This window comes from Melopsittacus undulatus, chromosome 4, assembly GCF_012275295.1.
Source record: "Melopsittacus undulatus isolate bMelUnd1 chromosome 4, bMelUnd1.mat.Z, whole genome shotgun sequence".
In the NCBI taxonomy this organism is placed as follows: domain Eukaryota; kingdom Metazoa; phylum Chordata; class Aves; order Psittaciformes; family Psittaculidae; genus Melopsittacus; species Melopsittacus undulatus.
The window spans coordinates 63,262,678-63,288,847 of record NC_047530.1 but is presented as its reverse complement, the minus strand read 5'-3'; the positions used below and the strand labels follow the sequence as shown (position 1 = coordinate 63,288,847).

Sequence of the window (26,170 nt, the reverse complement as noted above, 5' to 3'; positions counted from 1 at the left end):
AGAGTGAAGCTTTGAATATTTCAGGAAAGTCAAAAGTTCTCATTTATGTAAAAAATAAGATAGCTTCTGCTCATTTGTTGCATTGATCATCACAGAAATCCTGTCTTGTGAAGGGCAGAGTGAATAATTGGTTGTTCACACTCCTTTACCTGAAAGCCTGACTTTTGTGTTTGTAGGCCAAGGTTTTTCTTGGCAAGAGGCATTGAAGTAGCCCATTAAGTCTTCTGTGAGATTGTAGCTTTCACTGGTGCATTCTAGAAAACAGCAAACAGCATGTCTGAATTTTACTTGTAATATAAAAGGATTTATTGTAAACCTGTTGTCTTGGTAAGCTGCCATTTCTCCTTAGGATGTCCGTGAAAGAGCTTTGGCTTACTCTGTTTTCTAAAATGCAGTAAGTGGTTCAAACTTCCTGCTCAGAAATACAGTGGTTCTGGGGTTGGGATCTCATACAGATGTCAGCCTTGAAAGGTATTTTTCACTGGCATGCATCTGAGTGCCACTTAGCTGAAGCTGGTGTTGCTGGTAACTTCTGGTTAAGCTCATAAGGTCATGTCTAAGTTCCATGTTCTTTTGTCCAACATCTTCATGCCGTATTCCAGAATCTGACAAAAATGATGCTGACTCTCTTAAATAGTACTGTTCTAACTTCATAGTTTTCATTAGGTTGATATAACTGCTTTTTTTTTTTTCCAACATTACAAGTATAAAAATCTGTGGTATTTGTTTTCCATATCATCAGTTTCTAAAACGCTTTCAGTTATGACTGAAATAATTTATTAGGAAAACCATTAGACTACTTCCAGTTTCAAAGCCTCAGAAGTCAGTATCACAGTTTTGTGTTTAGTCTCCATTATGAGCAGATATTTGTGGACATACTAAATTAGTGGGAGAGGATCCTTAATTCATGTGTCCCCAGTTAAGCTTTTAGTATGAAACTGCAACTGCAAGGAAAAAATCTATTATTACTTGGTAATACAGAACTAAGAGTATAAACTTGTTACAGTGCATTCTGTTAGCAGGGTTCCTCAACCAGTCTTTCAGCAGGGTTTGCTGGCAGATGGTCGTCTGCTTGTGTCAGGGAAAGGAAAAGCATGAAAGTACCAACTGATTTTGACATGCTGTCTTCAGAGTGAAAATAGCCACAACCCTCCCATTGCTGCTCTAGACTTCAACTTCAGAGCTTAACTATTGCAGCAACGGGAGGTAGTAAGAAACTGAATTACTTAATGAGATGGCATTTTTGCCTCTGTCTTATGTGATATATGTGTCCATGCTCTCAAATACTATTAAGAGGTTATGTGACTGTATTACAGTGTACAAACCTCTTGGGATGTTGGTTTGAGAAGCATTACATTTATGTGAACAAGCTTTTATGGCAAACTGGCTTCCTTTCCTTTGGGATCAGAAAACATATATGCCTTTGAGAGCTGTTTGCTTCAGAACTGACACAAGTAAATGTTCTCATGCTGTTTTAGCTGCTAAAATCAAGGCAGGTTCAGTTGTACTCCTTTGTTTCAGTTGTGGTAGCCGTTAATGACAGCTTTGAATTTGGATGGTGCAGAGATGGAGAGAGCAACAGCTGATGTGTTGGTGTGTGAAATATGAGAATAAATACTGGTAGAAATTAGCTTCTTTCTTTTCATCACCTTGTAAGTGGCATTCCCTGGATAAGTTGGTAACTGCATAGTAAGTGTTAAATTTTAACATGAGTTTAAAGCTATTCCTTTTTAAATTTTGTTCTTTATTCTAACAAGTGCCATTGCTTTTTCAATAGAAGGACTTCAGAGTTACTCTAGTGTACTTCATTTAACTTTATTGCTGAACTTCTAGGTTTTGCACATTGCTTTCATTATTCCTAGGAAGTCTTCAAACCATAGTGAGCAGGTAAATAAACGTGTGCCCAAAGAGAACAGTAGTGTTAAAGTTGGATTCAAAGTTATCAGTATAAGCAAGAAAAGCATTTTCTTAAAAGTATGTAAAGCAGATTGACACATACATCTAGAAGCTCTGAGTTACTGGACACTTTACAGGTAATTGTGTGCCAGTCTAGGTGTCTTTAATGAAGTTTGCTTTTCCTTTTTACCTGAAAATAGGTTATAGGAGCATTGGTGTTGAATCTTTTTCCAGATTTTTTTTTGTTGTGAAGCATCTGAAACTTAGGAGAGGGACAGTATTTTAAACATGTTGGGGTCAGTTGTTGTTCTAGCACATACAGCTTTGTTCCCTCTGGATGAAATGTGTGCACCCAATTTCAGTCTTACTTTCCCTACAGTTCTAGGTATGGGAAGCACTTATTTTCAAGAACACTTAATATTGCATTGAGGCCATATTCATATCAACTGCAATCTGCTATAACTTCAATTGTCATCCCTCTTGAGACATGAAATTTAGTAAAGCACTGTTTTTCCACATATGAGGTGGTTCTCAGTAAACAGCATTTTAATGTTTTTTTTGTATTCTTGGTTCGTATTGAAATGTATCAGGCTAATGTAGTAAGAATATAGTTTTGGAAGTGGAGGTGACAGAATGCTTCTGGTGGTATCAGCAGTTCATTTTAAAATTGGTCAAAATGGAATTACTCAAGAGTACTTAATATGTAGAATAGAATCATAGAATAGTTATGGTTGGAAAGGGCCTTAAGATCATCTAGTTCCAACTGCCCTGCCATGGGCAGGGACACCTCACACTAAAACATGACACCCAAGGCTCTGTCCAACCTGGCCTTGAACACCGCCAGGGATGGCGCATTCACAGCTTCCCTAAGCAACCCATTTCAGTGCCTCACCACCCTCACAGTAAAGAATTTCTTCCGTATATCCCATCAAAACTTCCCCTGTTTAAGTTTTTACCCATTACCACTTGTCCTGTCACTACAGTCCCTAATGAGCAATCCATCCCCAGCATCCCTGTAGCCCCCCTTCAGATACTGGAAGGCTGCTATGAGGTCTCCATGCAGCCTTCTTTTCTCCAGGCTGAACAGCACCGACTTCCTCAGCCTCTCTTCATACAGGAGGTGCTCCAGTCCCCTTATCATCCTCATGGCCCTCCTCTGCACTTGTTCCAACAGCTCCATGTCCTTTTTGTGTTGAGGACACCAGAACTGCACACAGAGAGCAGAGTATAGGGGCAGGATCACCTCCTTCGACCTGCTGGTCAGGCTCCTTTTGGTGCAGCCCAGGATATGGTTGGCTTTCTGGGCTGTAAGCGCACACTGCCGGTTCATGTTCATTTTCTCATCAACCAGCACCCCCAAGTCTTTCTCTGCAGAGCTGCTTTGAATCTCTTCTCTGCCTACTCTGTAGCTGTGCCTGGGATTGCTCTGACCCAGGTGTAAGACCTTGCACTTGGCAGGGTTAAACTTTGTAAGGATTTTTTTGAGGAATATTTTGGTTTTAATTAGAAACAAGTATATTAAGCTGACTGTATAAGAATAGAACTCATTAATCCTGTGAAGTAAGTCTTATTCACATTACCCCAAAAACCGAGCTAGGGTATAATTCAAATTAACTACACAGAGGAAACATAATTTATCTGCTAGCAACCATGCCCATGATGTTCCTCTGAATTTTGAGATTATGGTTTGGTTTCTTGCTCAACGGGAGTTATTTGAAGTCTTCCTATTTTTCTTTAAGCTGAACTTCACACTATTAATACAACTGCAAGTCAGTGGAGTAAGGATCATTCTCAATTATTTTTGACAACAGGCTGTGTAGCAATTACATATTGTTTTATAGTGTAAAATGCTCAGTTATTTGTAGGCAAACTGTAAAAGTAGTGATGAAGTTCTATTATTGGTAGACTTTCTGAAAACAGACTGGAAGCAGTCTGTAGAAAAGACTGATTTTCCTCGGCCTCTGCTACTTTAGTGTTACTATTTATGCTTCCTGCTGATGACTTTCTATGGTTGTGTTCTGTAATGGATGGGAAACATTCTGCTAAAAGGCTTCTGCCTATTTAAGAAAAAGTTCTTCCCCCCACCCCCCCGGAATTCTGCAGCAAGATAGTCTACATGCTTCCCTGCACCTTACTTCTTTTTTGTAGGTCCATTACCAAAGGCTAGATGGCACTGAAAGAATACTTCTTATAGCAGTGGGGTTTTACTTACGCAGCATGTTTGGAAAGTGCTGTGGCTTATGAACTGGTGAGGTCTTAACAGAATGGTTAATATTTCTGGTTTTCTTTCTCTCTATCATGCTATTAAAGGTCAGATTTCTGACTCAGTCTAATGGCAGATTTTGTAATTAAAAAAAACTTTAAAAACCAAAGCAGCAAGCATAGCTGCCTGCTTAAGGTATAGTGGGTGGGTAATAACTTCTGCTAATAATTTCCTATCTACGTTCAGTAAACCTAGGTAGAACACACAATGCCTCTATAATGGTGTTTTCAAGAATGGTAAATCAGTATTTAACAGTTATGTCTAATAGTAAAGCGTAAAATATCTTTGATTTTGAGAACAAAGTTTGTTGCATTTGTTGTCTTGGCAGCCTTGTGTTACAGAATGTGAACAAAATGATGAAATACTTGTTTGGATTTTGGGCTTAATTATCTTTAATGTGACTTGCAGTGTACAGAATTTAAAAAAACTCCCTTCCTAACCAGTTTTTAGTATCCTGCAGGTATCTTTAACCTCTGTGGTTTTCTCTGTTTTGATGACGTTGTTTTTACAGTGTTTTTTTTTTTCTCTTCAGCCTATAGTATGTTATGAGCCTTCCTATGTCTTTTTCTTCTATTTTCTGCCTTCACTTAACAGTTCAGTTCTTATTTAACATTGCCTTTTTGGAGACTTGTATTGAATTCCCGTGTCTTTCCTTACTTCTTCTCTACCTGAGCTGTTGTGAAATGCTGAAAATAGCATTGACGAAGACCCTAGAAGTCTCCCTCTTCTCTGTTGTCAGCCTTCAATCATATTTGACTTTTGCAGTCATCTTTTATCTGCCCTCCCAATGGCTGACTCAGTCTGTTTAGGGTTTAATTTTAAAAGCTACTTAATTTTTTCATTCTTCAAGAACCTGAAAAGATACTTTTTTTTAGTTTCTATAGTGCTCTCAAATTCTTCAATTCCCCCTTGAGTTTTTTGGGCACATTTTCCCTTTGTTCATGCTTATCTTATGCTTGTTGAACTTTTTTTTCTGTGGTCTTTTTCCATCGCAAAATATATGCATGTGTGTGTGTGTATTTTATTTTATTTTTTTAATGAAAATCCAAAATCTTTAAATTTTAGCGCCTCTGCATAGGACATGCAGCATATGCAACTGCATAGTAAAGGGCTGTGAATGTCTGGGATTTCATGCATCTAAAACTGTTAGTTTTTCTGAGCATAAAGCACATCTAGGTTTTATTAGCAAAAGCATGTTTGAGATAAGAAATAGTGCCCCTTTATTATAGCATAAGAGTTTTAATACACTTTGACACTATAGAGACGTAAGTCACTTCCAGATGCAAAATAGTGCAATTTCTTCTCATTTCAAATATTAAAGCACAGAGAATCATATAAACACAGTATATTTTCATTGTTTTTCCCAAATTATGCCAACTCACTGCAGTGATCCCTACTTTCAGTCAAGTGAATGAACTCTTGTAGAAAATAAAAGGCATTCTGTTTTGTAAGTACAACTGCATGTTAGTTGTGGTGTTCAAAGTTCACATTAGAAGCAGCCAGCTGGGAGATGTTAACAGCTGCAGAGATATGACTACTAATGATGAAGTAGTAGTATGTTTCATCTAGGATTTATGACTTCATATCCCACTGTCAACTCCTACCTCTTCTGTTGTTTCAAAAAGCTTCCCCCATCTCCCTGAAGAAATTACTTTGATTATTCTTTTCTCCTGTGTAGTATTATGTGACACCAACGTTGTTAAATTTATGGTAATATACTCATTGCCATAGCATCATACTCCTGTTAAACACAGTATCATAGCTTCATTGTCATGCTGACATAGACACTAAACATTTAATTTAAATAAGATTTCTTCAATAGTAGAATGGAGGTGATATCTGACCAGGATGTTTGACTTCTTTTTATTTTTTCCCCTATGGAATGTCACAAAGACATGTCAGCTTTAAATAATTTAGTGACTTTGACAACTTTTTTTCTACATTTACAGAACAGTTTGTTGAAATATAGAGATGCTAATTTTTTTCTAAGTATTTTTTTTCTGTTGTAGTATAGTATCTTTTACATTTTTTTTCATGTACTTATTATCCAAAAGACCTATAAAAGTAATGCTGGTATTTGAGAGATTCTGATGGAAATATCTTCAAAAGGCTTTTATTTATGGAGTTATCATAAAATAAAATATACATATATAATTTAAATGTCATTCTTTATGCCATTTCTGAAAATTCTGATATGTTAATTAGCTTAACTGTCATAAACTTAAATGTCAAGCTTTCTTCTAGTCTGTGTCCATTAGATCTTTTTAATATAACAACTGAAAAAAAATTTTGTGTGGACAAATTGCTTTATTTCATCTTTCAGCAGTTTCAAAGAAACTGTTTATCCTGTTACTAAAAGCTGAAAATCAGCTCAAGGTAGATGTAGGAAAAAAATAAGCATAAAACACTTCAAAATAAGTGTTCAAAATAAGTAAAGCCCCGTTAACTAATGGAAGTCATAACCTTAATTTCATAGTGATCATTACTGATACTTTCTATAATAAGTGTTCAACAAAAGGAATACAGCATGGTACTGCAAGAATAACTACAAGTCTGAAGTCTGGTCTAACCTAGTGGTGATTTGTTTGTGCAAACAGATTAATAGAACGTACTATAATGTGCTGTCATTCAGCAAAGTGACCTGTAATTACTGCTGTATTTTAAGTAAATAACTAAGATATATACTGGAAATAACCTATCACGTTTATCTTTCATAATACCCATTCAGTTTTAACAGTGAAGTTTTTAAATAAATTAGGTTACCTTAATGTCAAATAAAGCTTCTATAAATGCATTGCCCATAACCTGGGAGAGTATTGTATGAATACTAACATCAAAACTAGGTGTGTTGGAAAGGTATTTATATACTGATGCTGTAGATGACACACTATCTTTTGCTGCTAACTTTTGAGCTTGTAGATGTGCTTTCTGTAGTTTCATTCGTCTTCCCAAAGTAGTGATATCTGTCCTGTAATATTGTTGTTTGTAGTTTTTAAGGAGTTATAGTCTTCTGTGTTAAATGATCTACATGCATTGCTCTTAGTCTTTTTTTGAACAAGAATTAAAACATCAAAGAAATTGTGCATATAGGCTTGAAAAAATTAGGATATAGAGCAAACCACACTGAAGAAATTTGAATGTGTATTCAGTTTAATCACTACGAAATACTTGGCATCTGAGCTTTTGCTTTCCTTTTCCACTGGCTTCAGAAGTGCATTATTATTATTGAAATTGAGACCTAACTCACTATATTGGTAACCAAAATAATTAAGTATTTTCCTTTAAAAGCCAGTTTCATAAAGGTAGAATAAATTAATGAGGTCTGAGATCTTAAATTGTGGAAAAAGGTAAAATAGTGTTCCAAATATTCACCAACAGTTCATGACTACCTCAGTGCAATTTCTTTTCAAGCAAGATAGCATACTTTGGCATGAAAAGAAGGGTACTGAATTGATATTTGAGACTAGGCTCTTCTCAATAATGTGAACACTCTGAAATTATGAAGGTTGCTTATCTGGAATTGCTTTGAATTTCTGCGCTAATCCAATGCCCAACTTTCTCTGTTTCTTTTTAATTCCAATGTAATATGTGTTGTGTTACAAACTTTCACTAGTGCACACCTTTTAAGTTTAATAGGGAGGAAATGCAGGTATCTGTCCTTCTAATTTGGACATATAATTTAGTTTTAATTGCATTACATATTTAGCTTAAGAAATGGGAAAGCTAAGCCTATCTTGCCTAGGACTGTTAAGCTAAATTGAACGTAAATTGGTGGGCTGAAAAATACTGCTCTTCAGTGGAAGAGAGAGCTTATGCATGTAGTCTGAGGAATTTTTAGAAAGAGCTTTTAAATATTCTTAATGCCCATCGTAATGAACTCGAGTAGAATTTGTATTGAATATTAAACCTTTTGTCTTCAGAGCTTAGTATTATTTTGCATCTTGAGAAACATGTTCTGAATGCTACAAATCCAACAAATTAGGCAAAAAATCCCTCAAGCTGTTGTAGGTGAACTGCTGGTATGTGCTCGATTAACCTTTGGTAAGACTTGGCACCTGAGGGCAGTCACTACAGTGGGAACTTGCAGGACATTAAAATAAACTTGCAAAGTGTGGTGTAATTGTTTGGCAGCCTTACCTTTGCCTCTGTTTAGTCTGTTCTCACCTCTTTATGCAGTGCTAGTGTTACCTGCTGTTGAGGTTCTCTGCTTGCTCAGTATATGTGACTACTTATGTCACTAGTCATACATGAACTGTTTCTCACCTAATGCTTTTTCTGCTCTGTTGCAGTAAGAGAACAAAGCACTACTCCCTCTGTTAACCTGAAAAATTTCTGGAGGGACATCTTGGACAGAGTTGTAGCTTGACTTAAGATTGTGCAGTCCCAGTTGTAGGTTGTGCTATCTTAAAAATCTTGTGCTAAATCAGCCTTGTGAAGTTACATGCCCTTTTAGCATGCATTATTCTTTTCAACTGTACAAATAAAATAGGATTAATCTCTTACTGTAACTTAATTGCTGAAACATGTAATATTCTGGAGCTGATGCACTTCTGAAGATTTTATTTCCTGGTCTGTTTTAGCTCATTGCCCAGAGTCACTTCATGATGATAATTTGTTCAGTGCATATTATTAACAGTGTTGCTGCTATGTAGTTAATTCCAGTTCATTATACAGTAGTAAGAATAACAATGGAAGTCTGAAAATACAGGGTTTGTGTACTGATCTGTTGACGAAACCACTTTATCTTGCAGCGATCTCCAGATGATGTTGCTGACCTGTACTTTTACATTCTGTTTTCCAAGTAGATAACATTGGGAATTACTCAAAATTGAATTCACATGTGGTCTACCTATTATGAAGACTTCATATTCACAGCTGTGTTTTCCCACAAGGAATCGCTTCAGTGTGGTGCAGGAATGTATAATTAGGGAAGCATAATGAAATGTTCTGTTGACAGAAAAATGTATGGCATCTCAAATGCTGACCTTCACTGGCATCATTAGACTTATGAATTTGGGATACAAAGATAGTGAAGTGGCTTATCTAGGTTTATTAGTTGACATACTGACACACTATGGTTTTATATTGCACTCACTTGAATGCTTGTGCATAGCAATAGCAAATGTTTTCAACTTCCTTAGATGTTTGTGGCCACTGCTTGTAATTTGTCATGCTCGTTAAGTTTCCCACAGTAGAAGAAAATAATGCTTGTTCGTACTAATTTGGAAGATCAAAGCATGACATAGGAACAATGTGTCAACTAAAAACCCAAAGCTACCTCTCAATCACACTTATATTTTGCAGGATTGTTTAAAAAACACATACTAGTTAAAATTCTTGTAGTTCCTGTATATATTTGCTGCTTTTTGTTTTAATTAAAATTTTTCCAGGAAGTTTATTCTCCCAGATATTCAATCCACATTTCATTTAACTGGCTTCCATTTCCCTGTGAAGCTTTTCCATAGTGTTTTTTCTTGTTACTCATTTTTTTTCCAGTAAATACTCGGGATGCTGTATGTAAACAAAATATTTCAGGTAGGACTTTGAAATACAACAAAGCCAGATGGTTCTGTCTCAGGTATTCAGTCTGTCCTTTATACTGTTCGTGCTTTGCAAAGTGCATATTAACTATTTTCATTTCATACTCTGCCTTCTAAGTCAATGAATAACTTCCCCATCAGAATTGTAGAATGTTCAATGTTCTGTGTGTCACAATATCCAAAAACCTTAAAATATACTTAGCTTTTTTTCACCATTTGGAACCAGCTTCCTGAGGGAAGTGGTGGAATCACTGCCCCTGAAAGTGTTCAGAAAAACGTGTAGATGAAGCACTTAGTGACATGGTTTAGTGGTGGTCTTGGCAGTCCTGTGTTAATGGTTGGGATTGATGATCCTAAAGGTCTTTTCCAACCTGGCTGATGTTGTGATTCTATGATTTGTAATAAAATACAGTAGTCCTTTGTGAGCATTATAGGAAGACTGCAAAAGAACACTTAGAGCAGCAGTTTAGACATCCCTGTTGATGTTCTTCCTTTTCAGCTATGCATCTCTCACAAAGTGGATCTATCAGTAGCCAGCAAAGGGACTAACTTTCGAAGTAAATATTGTTTTGCAGTGTATTGATAATCTGTATGCAAGTATTTGGTTAAGTATTTAACTATCACTTTATTATCCAGTGTGACATAATTAGTAAACCACTTCATTTACTTTATATTTGGTAAATTTTTCAGTATTGTTTCCACATATCAGCTGTAGGTGTAGCTATTAAACCTAAGAAAAAACTGCCTTTCTGCTCTTAAAAAAAAAGAGGCAGGTGTGAAGTGCCTGAATCTGTTTCTGCGCCTTGAAGCAACGTCTTTTTTTTGTGGAATATGGAAAATAGTGCTCAAGAATTAGCTGTATAACCATTAACAGTTTCCTTAGACCTGTTTTGTGTTGTAATCATTTTGTATTAACAAATCTAGCCACCTTTGAATAAACAAGTAAAATGCAGTCTGGGTTCTCTACTCAACTTCCACACTTTGTTGCCTGATGTAGCTTTTCAGTAGCATGGTGCTGGCATTATCTGATTGCTCCGTAAGTTGAATATTCTACAACCCTCACCTCAAAGCTTTTCCTACTTAGGTATTAAAGGAAGAGGGGTCAGTTTTTGCCTTTCTACACTGAATTGACTTGCCCTGACTACAGTCCTTTAATGCACCTGACTAACTACACGTAATATGTATAATTTCATTTAGTACTATCACACTTCATTGCACTTTACTTGAACTATTAACACACACACACACATGCATTGTGACAGTTTGTTAGTTCCTTTAGAAACAGCTTTATGGGAACCACAATCTTAAAGATAAAAAGCAGCAGAGGTTAGTGCTGGTATTAGCATATTTTGTTTGTTGGCCCAAAATGTCAAGATAACATATAGGTTCCCCCCTCTTCCTTTCAATGTTATGGTAATACATTATGAGAACCAAAATAACGTGATAGGACATTTTCTAAGTGAGCAAAATAATTTTGTTTTAAAATGCTTCCAACTGTGGGGAAGGCAGGATTTTAATGAAAGGAAAAATCTGTGAAGTGTTCCATAGATGTGAGGCACAAAAATGTTTTAATCCATCTTTATTTCAACTAGCACTGTTACTGTACCATAGTACTAGGTGTGTGATGATTGTTGTTCGTATGAATTATCTCAAGTACAGTTGCTCTTGGCTTCTAAAGAGAAGAAACTGCTGATGGTATTGGATATGCGTACAATGAAAATGTAACAAACCTTTGGAATAATTTTTTTATGACAGTAGGGTAAATGAAATGTCATGAAAGCATCTGTATCTCATATTTTCTTTCTTGCAGGATATCTTGAATAATCTTGATTCATGTGATCTTGAAGATGATGATCTCATGCTTGATGTGGACCTGCCGGAGGACCCACCTCATGATAAAGGTTAGTAAATTAGCCAAGCAATCTTAATGTGAAACTGCAATATGGACTTAGGAAAGGTTTGAATTGTATTTTTCTGCCTTCTGCTTTAATAAGACAATGTATTCTTCTTTTTTTTTTGTTTTTTTCTGTAAGTAACAACTCTTTTCTGACATGTATGAAATGAAATATTGCTGTTCTGCCAATTACAACTCTTGCATTTGAAGAAATCTCAAGTTAGAAGTTTACAGCCTTTTGTAAAAATGCAACCTTGTTGCACTTTGTTTATTAAAATTATTTTGGTAGAATAAATTTCAAACTTTGAAGTTAGTCCTTCAGTTTTATGCTTCAGCTGCACTTGAAAATATTAGAACAGTATTTTTTCAGCTTTGAATGACAAACTAATTTTTTTTATTATTATTTTCTCATACAAAATGACTATATCCTAATATATTTTATACAATTCAGAGTAACAGAAGCCTTAAGATTTACAAATTTTTTTTTCAAGTTGCTTTTTATGCACTCATGGGGTTAGTGTGTGTGCTGGCAAACTTTTCATAAAGAGGATAGTAGTACCAAGATGCTCTTAAAATAATACAAATGTGGACTAGAATGAACTAGGTAAGGGAGATTATTGTCACAGTTTCTCAAATCCTGTCCTGGAAAACCAGAGGCATTTGCTTTTGGGCATTCCTGACCTAATAAAAGTTGTTACTATCAAGTGATATGGGTATTAGCTTTATTCTCCAAGTTTAGTGGAGGCAAATATATTTTGAGGTGAATGGAAACATTGAATGTGGAGCACTGCAGCATCCTACCCTGTAATAACAGGCACAAATGAAGAGTCCTGTATGTCTGTTGGATATGAAGCCAAATTATCAGTAAATAAGTACAGAATTTACTATGTACCATGGTGGCACATCATGTTTTAACAGTGTGCACATATGAAATGCTGTACTTAATATCTTAAATCTCAGAATAGGTTTTCCAAAGGACTTATGTGAAGGGGTGCTTATTGACAATAGTGCTAATATTCAGCTTTTATGCCCGGATAAGTGTACAATTTTTATCTTTCTACTTCTTTAATTTTCTAGAACAGTTAACAGTCCAAGCCTATGGGATATTGTTTCAATGAGGGTAATTATAATTCTCTTGGGGAAAAACTGAGAAACATTTTTAAAGGGTAGATCAATTTCTTATAAGTTTCCTTGTTCATAAACATGCACTGCATCTACATCAGGAATTCTATTTCTAATTACAAATTTAAAAAATATGTATATTTTAAAGGTGAATGTCACAAAACAAAAAAAAATCAGTTTCCCATTTAATCTAGACACAAATGAGAAATTATTTTTTTTTTAATCCACTGCTTTCTAAATTGCATCAGTGTAATAAACTTAAATCTACTTCCACTTCTACAGCTAAGTATCAGTGTTTGTATAGCTGGAATATACTTTCTGGCTGACAACCTGCTGTGGGGTTTTTATTGTTTTTTGGGGTTTTTTTGTAAGTTGAGTTTCCGCATGAAGTTAATATGGCATAAACTAGGTGCCTCTGATACAGTCGTTTCTTAAAATTACTGAATTAGCAAAAAACATCTGAAAAGACAAATTCAAAAGCCACTCTCAGGTTTTCCTATAAGTAAACATGACCACGTGAAAAAGTCAGTGTCTCAATGTCATTTTATAAAGCTGAGAATCATAATAATGAAATTGCGTATAGAGTTATTGAGGGCTTGTTTTCAGTAGACCCGGTAGAATTTTCATGTGTTATGAGCTGTAGAAGGAAGCTTAGAAAGGAAAATTTTCTGTTACTTTAGGTGAACAAGATTATTTTCTTAAGTCATTTTTTGATTATCAAACTAGGTGATAAAAACTGAATTGTAGATATGAGTATTTGTTACAATAATATTTAACAGCATTTGTTGACAACACACTCATAGTTATGTGTGACTTCACTGACATCAGCCTCTTAAGACTTTCCAGGTCCTTAGAAACCCTCCTTGTTTCACTTTGGAGTCCGGGATGCCGCTTGGACGCTATTTATAGAAACAGTTCTAGCTCAACAAGTATGCAGTGAGTGAGGATGGCAGTTTTAAATCACAGGGTAAAACTGGGCTCACGTCCCAACAACACGCAGGCTGGGAACTAAGCAGGAAGGAAGGCCTGTTTATGAGCGTCTTATGCGCAGCTATGTCTGAGTGGGCAGCCGAATAAAACAATGTTCTCCTGTGTAGAGTTATTCTCCTAGCAAAGGACCGACAATGTGAGCAAAAACTCCTTGGGTAAGTAAAGGAGCAAGTGTGATGGCAGGATAGCAGCTTATTGCTTTTATTTTTCTTTCCTGTGTCTGACTGCTCAGATAGCCTTAGTTTTGGCTCTGTTTCTTGTGGTTTACAAGCTGTTGCCAAATACAGATTTTGTTCCCTCAAGTTTGTGGAATCTGCTCTGCTTTGCTTTGCAGAAGTTAGTGTTATAAAAAGGGGTTATTTTGTTTGCTTTTTTTAAATGAGGCTTTCTGTCCAAGTAAGTAAGGATTAAATGTCTCTGAAGTTAAAAACAAAACAAAACCCCAAGATAAATAGGAGAGATGTATGTATTTTAAAAAATGAAACTGTTCTGTTTGGAATGAAGTACTGGCCTTTTTCTAAAATGTCAACTTTCTGTGTTTGTTGTTTGAACTTTTTAAAGGCCTTAAGATCTGTCAGTAAGAGACAGGAAAACATTCCTCTTGGATTTTTTTTTCTTCTTCACCATAGCTCTACCTCCTCCAAATGATTTTCTGCTGAAACTAAAAATACTGTAAGGTTGATTTCTATAGTTTCTGCTACTGGTTACTGTTATTCTTATAAAAAGTTCATATGCTGGTAGAAGTGTGACATTGTTGCGGAAATCTGCTTGACAGTTCTAAGATCTATGCATTTTTTTGGATCAGTTAAAGAAAATAAAACCCCACAGGTTTTACACTGCATCTGTTTCCAGCACATACTCATTTTATTTGCAAGGTCTTAGGAACAAATTTTACAGCTGCCCTTTTTTTTTTTTTGTTTCGTTTAACCTTATGTAGAGGAATGTGAAAATATGAGCGGTTATGACAGACAAGACAGAAATTCTAGGCAACATCAGGAGGGATTCTGGAAAAGGGCACCACAGCAGCGATGGAATACACAGGATCACTATCACCTTGGCCATACTGATCACTATATCCATAGTAAAAATGATTTAAATAGGTAAGGAACTTCTCTTTTATTCCAAATCATTAAAATAGTGTCATGAGAAATCTGTTTTGGTACTAACGGGTCTCAAGTAATACTGAGTACAAGACATTTTCAGAATAGTTTTATGTCTGTAAATGCATGTCTGAGTGGGAGCATCACTGAGTTTTATAACAATTTGTTTTCAATATTTTTGTTTCTGTTAAGGTTTTTAATCCAAGCGTATGTTACTTGTGTTTATATGGTATTATAAATGCTAGGCTAAATTATCATGTACTCTATGGAAAAACATTACACTGTCTTATTACTTGCATTTTGTGTGTTTAGAGAGCTTTTTACTTATTCACGTGCTTTTAAATGTAATCCTATAGGTCTTACAGGCTAGTTTGAATGACAGTTTATAGCAATATTTTTTAGGTACTGGAGTTACTAGTCCCCAGGAGATGTGTGCAAAATGGGGAAGAAAGCCCAACATTCAAATGAAATAGCATTGGCATTTTCTGATTTATTTATTTTCTGCTGTATGCCATGGTATGTGAATATGGCCCACATTATATAACATTTCATTTTTTTACTAAATGTTCTCTAGCTCTAGTTTGCAGTCACTGTGGTTTTAATACATGTGTTTTTGTTTTTTTCATCTTTATTTTTTTTTAGGGGATCAAACTACCTAGAATCTCCTGTTGGTCACTTTGAAAGCTATGGAGCACCAAATTTTTACCAGGCTCCTAGACAGGTGGTGGGCTTACCAGAGACTACTGTGATGCTTGATGAAATGACCCTTCGGCACATGGTCCAAGACTGCACAGCTGTAAAAACTCAGTTATTGAAACTGAAGAGATTACTGCACCAGGTGAGCTGCTTAAATGGAACAGAAGCAGTGTCATATATTTGAGAGTGAGCCTGGATGGGCTTCTGTTCAAGCTTATTAGGCTATTGTTATTTCTGTTATACATTGAATTACAGCGTTCAAGAAAATGTGCACTTTTTACTGCCATCTTTCTGCTTTTTCACCACTTTACTAACTGCAAAAACTATTAAATATTGTATTACTGTTCTGCTTCTCTGAGGAAATAGTGCTAAATAAGAGAGAAATATCACTGGTTGTCAACACAAACTTTTATTTATAACATATTGTATATCCTTAATAAGATCCTAAAAAGCTGGGGAAAAAAATTAAAAAATGCTAAAATCTATCCCATTAATCAAGCTTGTGTCAATGGGATAGCTTCTTAAGATATTTTTCTTATTCTTTTTGTCTTCTTTGTGTGTTTTGACAAGAAGCTGAGTAAATTCTACAGGGTTTTCTCTATTGAAGTGCTCAAATTTAACCTTTCTAGTGTATGAAATTACTGAATTGTTATAACCTTTTAAGGAGCTTTTTCATTTCGACTCAAAACTAGGCAAATTGTGGGAGCTGGTAAACTGCTGGATGTCTCCACAAGAAGTATGGCATTTCAGCTACAAAAATTGCTTAGCTATTAAAAAAAAAGTCCATGAGACATTTTGGAGTCATAGACAAATTAGCCTTGAAAAGTGTCTGTATGATGTTCTCTTTAACATTAGATATACTTCCATTCTTTTTCTAACAGGGTAACATAGTGTAAATAAGTTTGTGCCTTAAAAGTAAGGTACTAAAACAAAACAGCAAAACGAAAAGCAAATCAGCCTAGAGGCTACTTAAAGGGTATGACTGTGCCTATTAGAAATGTGACCATTTGTTTCCTGTGGTAACCGAGAATACTGGAGATGTTTTTCCACTGACAAAATCAGAAATACAATTGGAACAAAAATTATGTAGTGTCAAAGGAGGAAGGGTTTTTCTTAGAACCTGATGCCTTCATAGTGGACAGCATGAACTGAGACTCCTAACAGCCTCACGCAGACGATTAGTACATGAGGTAGCAGTAAACTCTTTGTCCAGAGCTTTAACAGAAGCACAATTAAACAATTAGATGATCTGTCCATGTGTATTTCATTGTGTAAAGGCATCCATGTTACAGCCAAATAATGTGTTGCATGCAGAATGTTTAATTTTAAATCTCACTCTAATTTATAGTAGCCAGATTTCTATAAAGCCTACTGAAAACACACCTTGTCTCAGGTAGTTCAGATTAAGCTTTTTTTTAAAAAAAAAAACTTAAAATTGCAGAAGAAACTGTTACCTCCCAAGATGTATGTTCTTCAGAATTTACTGCTTCTCTTGCCAAAAGCTTGATCTTCTCCCCTCCCTCCCTGTGTGAGTTTTGTAACAACAAATACTATTCTTCCCTTCAAACTTTGCCAAGCATACTTCTCTATATTTTCCTGACCTAAATGTCCCATTTCTTGATTTGTTGCTTCTAAAACTCATCAGTGGACTTTAGAATGTTTATTCTGCTCTTGTGTACTTTTTAATGTGTGCTTTTTGCAGTTACAACTTCTAGCAATCTTACGTAATTTGGATAGGTAGAAATAGAGCTGTAGTCATGTCTTAGGCATTAGAGCTCACAGGAGCAGTTACAGCAAGATAGTAAGATACACTAATTAAAAGCAATTTTATACAATTATCAACTGTATTGTGGCTTACTGTATAACCTAGCATGTAATGAATATATACCTAGCAGACTCCTAGGGAAACTTAATGTGCTCTACTGGATTCATTGCTGTGACGGTAGTTCACATAACTGTATATAAATTTTCCTGAGTATTGCTGCAACAGCAAGGGTTTGGTGTTGTGTTGCCAGTTCTGCTTGGAAAGATAAGTAGTTCTTTGAGTAGTCTAGCCTTTTCTGAACTCCGTGTGATCAGCATAACAATGCCAGCAGTACACATGCTGTACTTACTCCTCACATACTGCCCTCTTTCTGTATCTTAAAACAGTGAAACCAGGAGTAGGTGTTCTATCTCATGCAGAGGTTTTTAAAATTATTACTTCAGTAAGTGTAACCTCTGACAGTGCAGTGATGTTCACTCTGTAGGAATTAGTATAAAAATGTACGTACTTTTTGCACTAAATGCATTTGTAACTGTTTACAGGAATATGTTGAACTACTGATAAATGTTCTCAATAAATATTTAACTGGAGCATTAACTTTATATTGTAAAAAGAAAATGCTTTGGAAGTCTAACTCTAGTAATAATTGACATCTAAATGTTAACGCCTCTTAAACATTCACTGAGGTACTCAATTTGCATGCTTAATAGAAGTAAGTTTTCTTCTGATCTTAAAAATACCTTCTTTCTTCCTCCTTGTTTTTTATACTTGCTACTCAACTTGCCTGATGGGGCTACAGAGCTAAAGTGTTACAACATCCTTTTTAAAATAAGAATTGTACTATTTCTGGTGCCCTAGAGCTTTTGATCTAGGCAAGGACTGACCCATCCTCTGTAGTAACTTCCTCTCAAGACTGGCAGCAGTGATTCACAACTATCTGTCTTATCTCAGATAAGCACTTACTGATATTTTAAGGAGAACTGAAAGATAAAGAGGTTCACAGGGCCATGAGATCTGTGAAGCCCTTTTTTTTAGGGGAAGCAAGTTTTATATTTTTCTTTTCAAGTCACCATTCATGAATGAAAAAAAAAATTCTTTTTCAAGTACAAATCTTTATTGTAACTCATCAGGTATTACTAGTCCATTTATATGAAGAGGTATGAATGAATATATAGTCTATAGTGTGACATTGTTAAACGTACCACTGTATTTTTGCTGAGGCTTTAGATTAGTAAGTCACATATCTTTGAAGTACATCTTTATTGTGTTCCCTTCTTTTTGCATCTGGTGAGATCTGCAGGAGATACTTACCTTTGTTATAAGGGCCCTGAAGAATCAGATTTAATGAATGAAATATGAAGGTTTGTGTTATGTATTAAGTTGTATGAATTGCACCTACAATTGTTACTTTTTTCCTTAGCCACAAAATAGTTCCCCTCAGTGACTTAACTATAATTGAAAGAGACATAACCAAAGAAATCAACAAACAAAAGCAAATAAAATCGGAAAATTTTAAGTTTAAACAGTTGGTTAGCTGTTGGACTGTCATTATAACAGCATTTGACAGTGGGCAGTGGAAAGTTGTAGTTTGCAGCAGTATTTGAATGAAGCTACACTCAAAATGCCAAGTAGTGAGCAGGTGAATAGCGCCCCTAACTGATGGACACTTAATTTTTTCTGTGTCCTTAAAAAAATGTTAGCAAAGGATACTACTCAAACGAGAAGTTTGTACCAAAAGAAACTTTGAATTGGCATTCAAAGGCTAGACCTTGAGAAAACTTTAATGAACTTCAGTAAACTTTAGAAATATTTGTTTAACATTTTCCAGCTTCTTCATGAACTGTGGATGCTGGAATGTTGAAATAATTTTGAGGATTAAATTAATAGTATACTGTTAGTAGCATATTTTTTTTTAAAGTCCTGGGGATTAAAAGGCATCTTAGGGTGTTAGGGAATCACAAGATAATTTCTGAAAATGCTTTTGCTTCTAATGGGTCATTTTTTGTTTTTCTTGTAATAGAAGACCTTAAAATACATTAGTATAATGAAAACAATTGTTAAGCTTTGAGCTTTGTATTTTCTTCTGAGGCAATATGGGAGGTCTCAGGTATCCTGAGAAAGGATACCCTTTATCTCATCTTTTCTTCTAGAAGTTCTGTACCTTTTTTTTGTGTGTGTGTGTGTTTTAGGTTAAGCCTGAAAGTAATATTGCCCAAAGCAAGCAAGGGGAAAAGGGAAAATGGAAAGAAAAGGCAGTAAGAACATCTGCACTGTCTGTATGCTGTATAGGAGGCACATGTTTATAATGTTGAAATATATTCCAGGATCTGTTACTGTCTCTTTAGTCGTGGAGCTTGACTTTTCTTTTGATTGTTGGTTTGTTTGTTTTGGGGTTTGTTTATGGTTTGGTGTTTTTTGTTTTCTTTTTCTAAAAGAGAGGCTCAGAAGATGAGAACATGTAACTGCTCTGAGTTACATGCCAGTGTGTTATTTTTGAGCTGCTGAACTCTTTAACAGCAAAATTATTGCAGTGCTCAAAGCCCAACAGTCTAGTAGGTAAACTGCTGCTGTGTATAATCAGCACAGTAGGTTAGAAAGTTAGTGAGGTTTTTATTAGGCTGTTCATGACAAAATACTTGTCTCTGATGCTACTTTTGGTAACCCAAATGCTAAACACTGTAGTGACAGATTATTATTTATGAAGTGCAAGTCAGGTCTTTGGGAATTTGAGAAGGTAAAGCAAGCAGAGGGATGTATGTGTGACATTCATACTGGAGATTTCACGCAAAATACTGGCATGAGAACATATTAAATACATCCACTCAAAAATACAAATTTCAATATGTGGCTCTTTGGGTGAGTTGTGCTGTACCTGTGATAGCCACGATGGAGGGTTATTCCCATAACCTTTAGCTCATGACCTTGGGATGGATTAAAAATGACGTGTAGACTTGAGAAGTGCCTTGGACAAGTAACATTTGGAACTGGGTATGTAAAAGTGTTTTAAATGTAGAAAAATAATTGTCCAGAGAAATAAGGTGCATGGCAGCATTATCACTTAGGGAAGAAAGGATTGTTACATATTTTACCTATATGTACAATTAACAATTGTATCTCTAGATTTCACTGAGTTTGTCCTGAAACAGTAAAATTGACTGGTTTCTAAAAAACTAAGATGATGCTGATTTTCTGAGTAGGTCCCCTTTGAAATGAAATATGAAGCTGAAATGATGTTCAATCTCAAATCTGACTACTTTGATAGTCAAATCCTTTGAATTTGTTACATAGACACTTAATATCAGATACAAATATTAAGTAACCATTGCAGAAACCATTATAAAATACCCTACCAAGAAAATAATCTTAAATACATTAATAACTTCATAAAGGGAACAAAAAGCTGGGGTGTGTGGAATCCACACACAAACTCCCTTCAGACTCTTTTTAGAATACTCCAAGACTAATAGATTGCTCTGGATAAAAACCTTTACACTAACTTTTTGTAGATGAGTGTGAAGAGGTATTTTGTAATGGCTTCTGACTCCAGGTTTGCTGTAACTTTATAAGCCACTTTAAAACATGAGGCATGTGATTACCGCAGTTTATTACATAGGGATCACCCAAAACTGGACAAAAGCTGAAGTGTATGCTGTTGACTTAAGTCCAGCAAAACCTTTCCAGTAAATGTGATTGAGTTGAAAATCACTGTAGACAAGGAGTGACTCAAATAGGCTGCTGGTAAGCAGATAAGCATAGCACCAAGAAAAGGACTATGAAATAAGTCGCTGCCATAGTACTTGACTCTTTCTTAAATGAGCAATGTTCTTGATTAAACACCATATGCAAATACATGTATGTATGAATTTATATCTGGTTAAAATAATCAAGCCTATAACTGAAGACTGTTCCTTGATAACTGATTAAATGGGAGTGTCTGCAACATTAGTCCTCTGCCAGTTTACATACTGCAAGTTATTTTGAGGCCTAAACTGCAAGTATTGTTTAGAAGTAACTACTGGGATTGTCAGAATGTATGAGGTTTGTTTGTTGCAATGTTTTAAATTTAGGAAACAGTTACAGATATTGACAGCTGTTTCTTCCTTCTGATGCTGCTATATTTCAAAAGCCATTTTCTTCTAAAGCAATTAAAGTGTTTTGTTTCTGCTTATAAGTAATAGTTTTTTGATGCATTTTGTAAGCTTATATTTTTTAAATATGACTAACAAACTGTCCTGAATTCTTGTTTTTGCAAGTATCTTTTATATTTGGCACAAATGAGGCTAGTGCAACTCCTCTGCAGATGTAATTATACTGTAATAAATAATGTTTTCTACTATTATAAAAATGTTGGTGAGGTAAAAACCAACTGGTAGCAGCATTTTATAGTGTCTATTGCAATGTTGTGATATCTTTTTATAAAGTTTATTGTTATTTTATCTAGAGGTTAAATATATATGTTTTTTCCAAGTGTCTGAAATTTGGTAATATCTTAGTGTATAATTTCTAGGCTACCAAAACCAGCACATGCATATAACCAGTTGCATTTATCTTGTAATTCTGTTTATTTGCAAATTAGAATCTTTGGGGGGCATTTTTGGTTTTGTGGTTTGTTTTTTTGGTTGGTTGGTTTTGTACATGGATAGTCTTCATTCTGCTGATTTTGTCCTTCCCAGTCTCAGTTTAGCAAAATGATAAGCAGGAAGGAAAAAGTCGAAAAAGACCATAGTTTAATTTTATCATCTGTCCACCACTGGATTCTTTAAGTCCCGCAGATAGCGTTAGAACTCAATTTTATTTCTGTTGACTTGTGTGCATTATATGTGTTAAGATAATTAAGACAGTGGTAAGGGAATTGATGCAAATGAACTTAGTTCTTGCTTTAGTAGTGAATATTAGTCCGGTATATTGTTGGAGTACTTGATTTAAATCACCAGAGAATCACCAGAGGATGGTAATATACTAGGTTAACCTCTTCTGTGTTTTTTCCATTCCTTTGATTAGTCTTTCACAATTATAAATGAGACCATCAGTTATAGCTTTTCTTCTGAGTGCATGTGTTTGCATGAATAGTTATTTAAAATAAAAAAAATTGATGAATTGTAAAATATAAGAAATATAGTTATTTTATGGAAAGTAAAACATAAAGTATGTTAATCTGTAAATGATTCTATGATTTTTTTAGATTTTTTTAAAATAATGTGTGTTTATTATTGTGCAAATTATTTAAAAATACTCTATTAGAAGTTGCTCATAACATAGACTGTAAGCTGCTGCTTTGTCAGCCTGTCATTTGCTGGTGATCTGCCCAGATGGGACAAACTGCTACTTGTGAACTGAGCACAGCTGTGTATTGGGCAGTGTAAGCTGAAATATTTGCTACGCTAAGGAGTCAGAAGCCTTGAAATTTGACTGCTCTTACAATTAATAGTATTTAAAAGGAAGGGGGGAAAAAAAGGCCATGAATTGAAAAGAAAAAGCAAAACTCCTCCAAAAAACAACCAACAGCAGTAACAACAAAAAAACCCAAAGCCAACACAAAAAACAAGCCAACTAGAAACAAACCAATACCAAATAACTGCAAATTATGAAATTAAACTTAAGTGAAATTAAATCAACTGTCTGTAGTGTGGTAAAAGCAATTTGGGACTGTATGGTAGTTCTTTGTACTCTTACCATTTAAGACTGCTGTTGGTTCTGTATATTTTGGTTGCAAGTAATTGGTGACTATAGGAAAAAATAAAAATTGAATTGTTAAAAGTTCATTTAAGTAGTTTTTTTTTTGCTTTTTTGCATCTGAGTAATCTCAGTGTTTTTTTTGCAATTTAGTTAAATTTCTAAGAAATATTTCTAATGGATTACAAAGAACATATAGATCTGTTGTTGCTTTTCCCCTTAATTGATCTTTAGCATTTGAGCAGAGTTTTACTTCTGTGGGTTTTGAGGAGTTGCTGTCTAAGGCTTAGAGTGGTTTTGGACAGGTTTTGAAACATGCTGCTCTCGTATTCTGCAAATACAGTGTTAGGCAGTGAGATCATTGGATAAAGATACTTCAGTCTGAGAACCTGAAAATATATAAAGTAGAAGATTTATTTTGTATTTAAGGAGGTAGCAGATGGAGATGGACAGAGAGGGAGGTGGTGGGAAATAAACCTTTTTACACCAAGGAAATGGGGTTATGGTCATCCATGACCAAAAAAATAATTGTACTGTCGTTTGATATCACAGTGATTAGTCAGGACATCATGGAACAAACCTGAGAACGTATCACAAGAATCAACCATCAGTTTGTTCAGTCTGTGACTTGACTATGCAACCTACCTCAGCCTTTTGAGGCTTGAGTGCCACAGGTTTGAGTACTGCACATAATGGCTCTGTGTGTGTGTTTGTCACAGTGTAAGTGCTTCAGGACATACCTATGCAATCGTCTTTTAGCATCTTTGGTTGTTATTTCTATTTCTACTTGCTGTGCTTAATTTCAGAATTCATGGCTGTCATGGCAGCAGAAAGAATAGTTTTGTGTAGTTACAGTTTTTATAATTGATATTTAGTCTTGATGTCTGTGAATTCATTTTGTGTTAATCTGCACAGTAGCAAATCTTCCTTTTTTAGTTAAGAATTCCTAGCTGAAATATTTTCTGTGTATTTTGATGCTGCTCAGACATTATTTGAATGGATACTAAAGGAAACAAAGCTTTTAAAGTCCCATAGTGTCACCATTCCTTCCTCGTATAACACAGTCTCCAATTTGTGCCAGATTTTTGTGCAAGATCATCATACTTTGATATAGCTGCAGCTGTTCCTCGAGCTTTGTGAGGAAAAGCTGTTCATGACCCTTATTTGGACACTGCACACAGGCTGCAGCAAGGGAGGCTCTCCTGTCGGGGGTGGGGGGGAGGAAAATTCGTGGTGGCAGAGGTCAGATATTGTAACTGGTTCCACAGAGAGGTGATATATCTCCATCTTTGAAAGCAAGTTTGCAAGGGAGTTGTTTCAGTGAGTAATTTGACGTGTTGTTCTTGGTTGTATTCTCTGATAGAATGATGAAAATGTGTCACTCCAGGATATTCAGCTCTCAGTTCCATCAAGTCCAGAACTGCAAGAACCTGAAACAACTTTTAAGGTAAATGGTACCAATTTACTCTACAGGATAAGAGATACAAACCTATTTGTGTTTCTTAAACACAAACCAAAAATGTGTATAAGTATGTAGTGTTTCATAAACACTTTAATCTTTCCAGTTTTGTTAGAATAGGTTTATTTGACCTTTTAAAATACATACTTATAAATGCTAGTGCAGTTCAAATAATTAACATAACTTGCCTTTTGGTGTTTATAGCAGTCATGTGGGGATTAACAGAGTAACTTCTTTCAAAAATTTTCTACTTACTTGATAAGTGTTAGAATTTGAAAAGACAGTTTTTGCTTTAAAGTGGAGTCCTACAATACTTAGTTACTTACTCTGTTTCCTTACATTTATTGTAGACTTCAGTTTGAAATATCTTTAATCTAAAGTAGATTTTCCCGGAGATAATGCAGGTATTGCAGATGCAACCAATGTGGACTCCACAGTCAAAGATTATCTTATTTTTTTAGAATGGCTATTAAAGGGAGAAAGCAATCATAGAATCATAGAATAGTTAGGATTGGAAAGGACCTCAAGATCATCTAGTTCCAACCCCCCTGCCATGGGCAGGGACATCTCACACTAAACCATATCACCCAAGGCTTCATCCAACCTGGCCTTGAACACTGCCAGGGATGGAGCATTCACAACCTCCCTGGGCAACCCATTCCAGTACCTCACCACCCTAACAGTAAAGAATTTCTTCCTTATATCCAATATATCCCTATATCCAATCTAAATCTCTGCTGTTTAAGTTTCAGCCCATTACCCCTTGTCCTATCACTACAGTCCCTAATGAATAGTCCCTCCCCAGCATCCCTGTACACAAAGGATGTTCCAAAAAGTATTATCTTTTATGGTCATGGACTTGTAATGTCATGCTTTCTACGGTGGTAAGCTTTTCTAGCATTGCTTGGCTCATATTGTAAAGTCAGTATAGAAAGATCACTGATCCTGCAAGGAATCAATATGCGAGGGGAACAATACTTGCTGAAGAGCCAATGGAATTAGAAGTACTTCTTGAAAGCAAAGAACACTTATTTCTGTTTGAAGGTCATCTATCCAAAACCTGTTTCAGGGTTTAAGAGGCTTGCCAAAGCTATAGATCCATGGACATCATCTTTTAGCAACCCTGGTTTCTGTTAACCTTGTTAACACTTAGGCTTTCTGTTTTCTTTAACTCTTGTCTCTGTATTTCTTTTGCCTGTGATTCTACAGTCATCTCCCTCAAACCCTTAGAATCTTAGTCTTAATTCCTACAGGAAAAAGTATTGCTTGTTAACTTCTCAACAAATATATGCTAGGATTAATTGACATTTTGAGTTGTCACTTCTTTAATTGATATTGGGATATGGTTTGAAAAATTTCACATCAAATCGGTCTGGGTGTTGTTCTAACGCAGTAACTAACAAAATCTTTGCTGAAACTGAAGTAGTAGATGTATTCTATTAGATTGAAGGCATAATGGCACAGTTATAAAATACATTGAAATGACCTTGTGATGAAAAATCATAAAAAAGGGGGGGGGGAGGGGAAATCAGTCTTGCATATTTACCAATTTTTTGACTTCTGAACTTTGCTACTAAAAAGTCTTCAATTTTTAGTAGGATATATTAAAATTAGTTGTGCTGTTTTCATACAGTAAATGTACTTATGCATATGTTTCTAAATGATTTTTTTTCTTGTTTCTATTGGTTTATATTAATGATTTTTAAATAGCCATGCACTCAACCTTTAACCTGCAGTGTATCATTATCTTGTTGGATAATGAGAACTATAGG

The 26,170-nt window shown here is 35.3% G+C and overlaps 1 protein-coding gene across 6 annotated transcripts in view; it reads left to right on the top strand.

Annotated features, from left to right (window-relative positions):
• The window catches only part of CCSER2 (coiled-coil serine rich protein 2), a 67,298-nt gene that overhangs the window by 18,732 nt on the left and 22,396 nt on the right, over window positions 1-26,170 (top strand). For all 6 annotated transcript variants that reach the window (XM_031053398.2, XM_031053396.2, XM_031053397.2 and 3 more), the window contains 4 exons: window positions 11,510-11,600; window positions 14,643-14,805; window positions 15,448-15,643; window positions 24,303-24,386. In XM_031053398.2, the coding sequence (XP_030909258.1) occupies window positions 11,510-11,600; window positions 14,643-14,805; window positions 15,448-15,643; window positions 24,303-24,386 (534 nt within the window). The remainder of the gene's footprint in view (window positions 1-11,509; window positions 11,601-14,642; window positions 14,806-15,447; window positions 15,644-24,302; window positions 24,387-26,170) is intronic.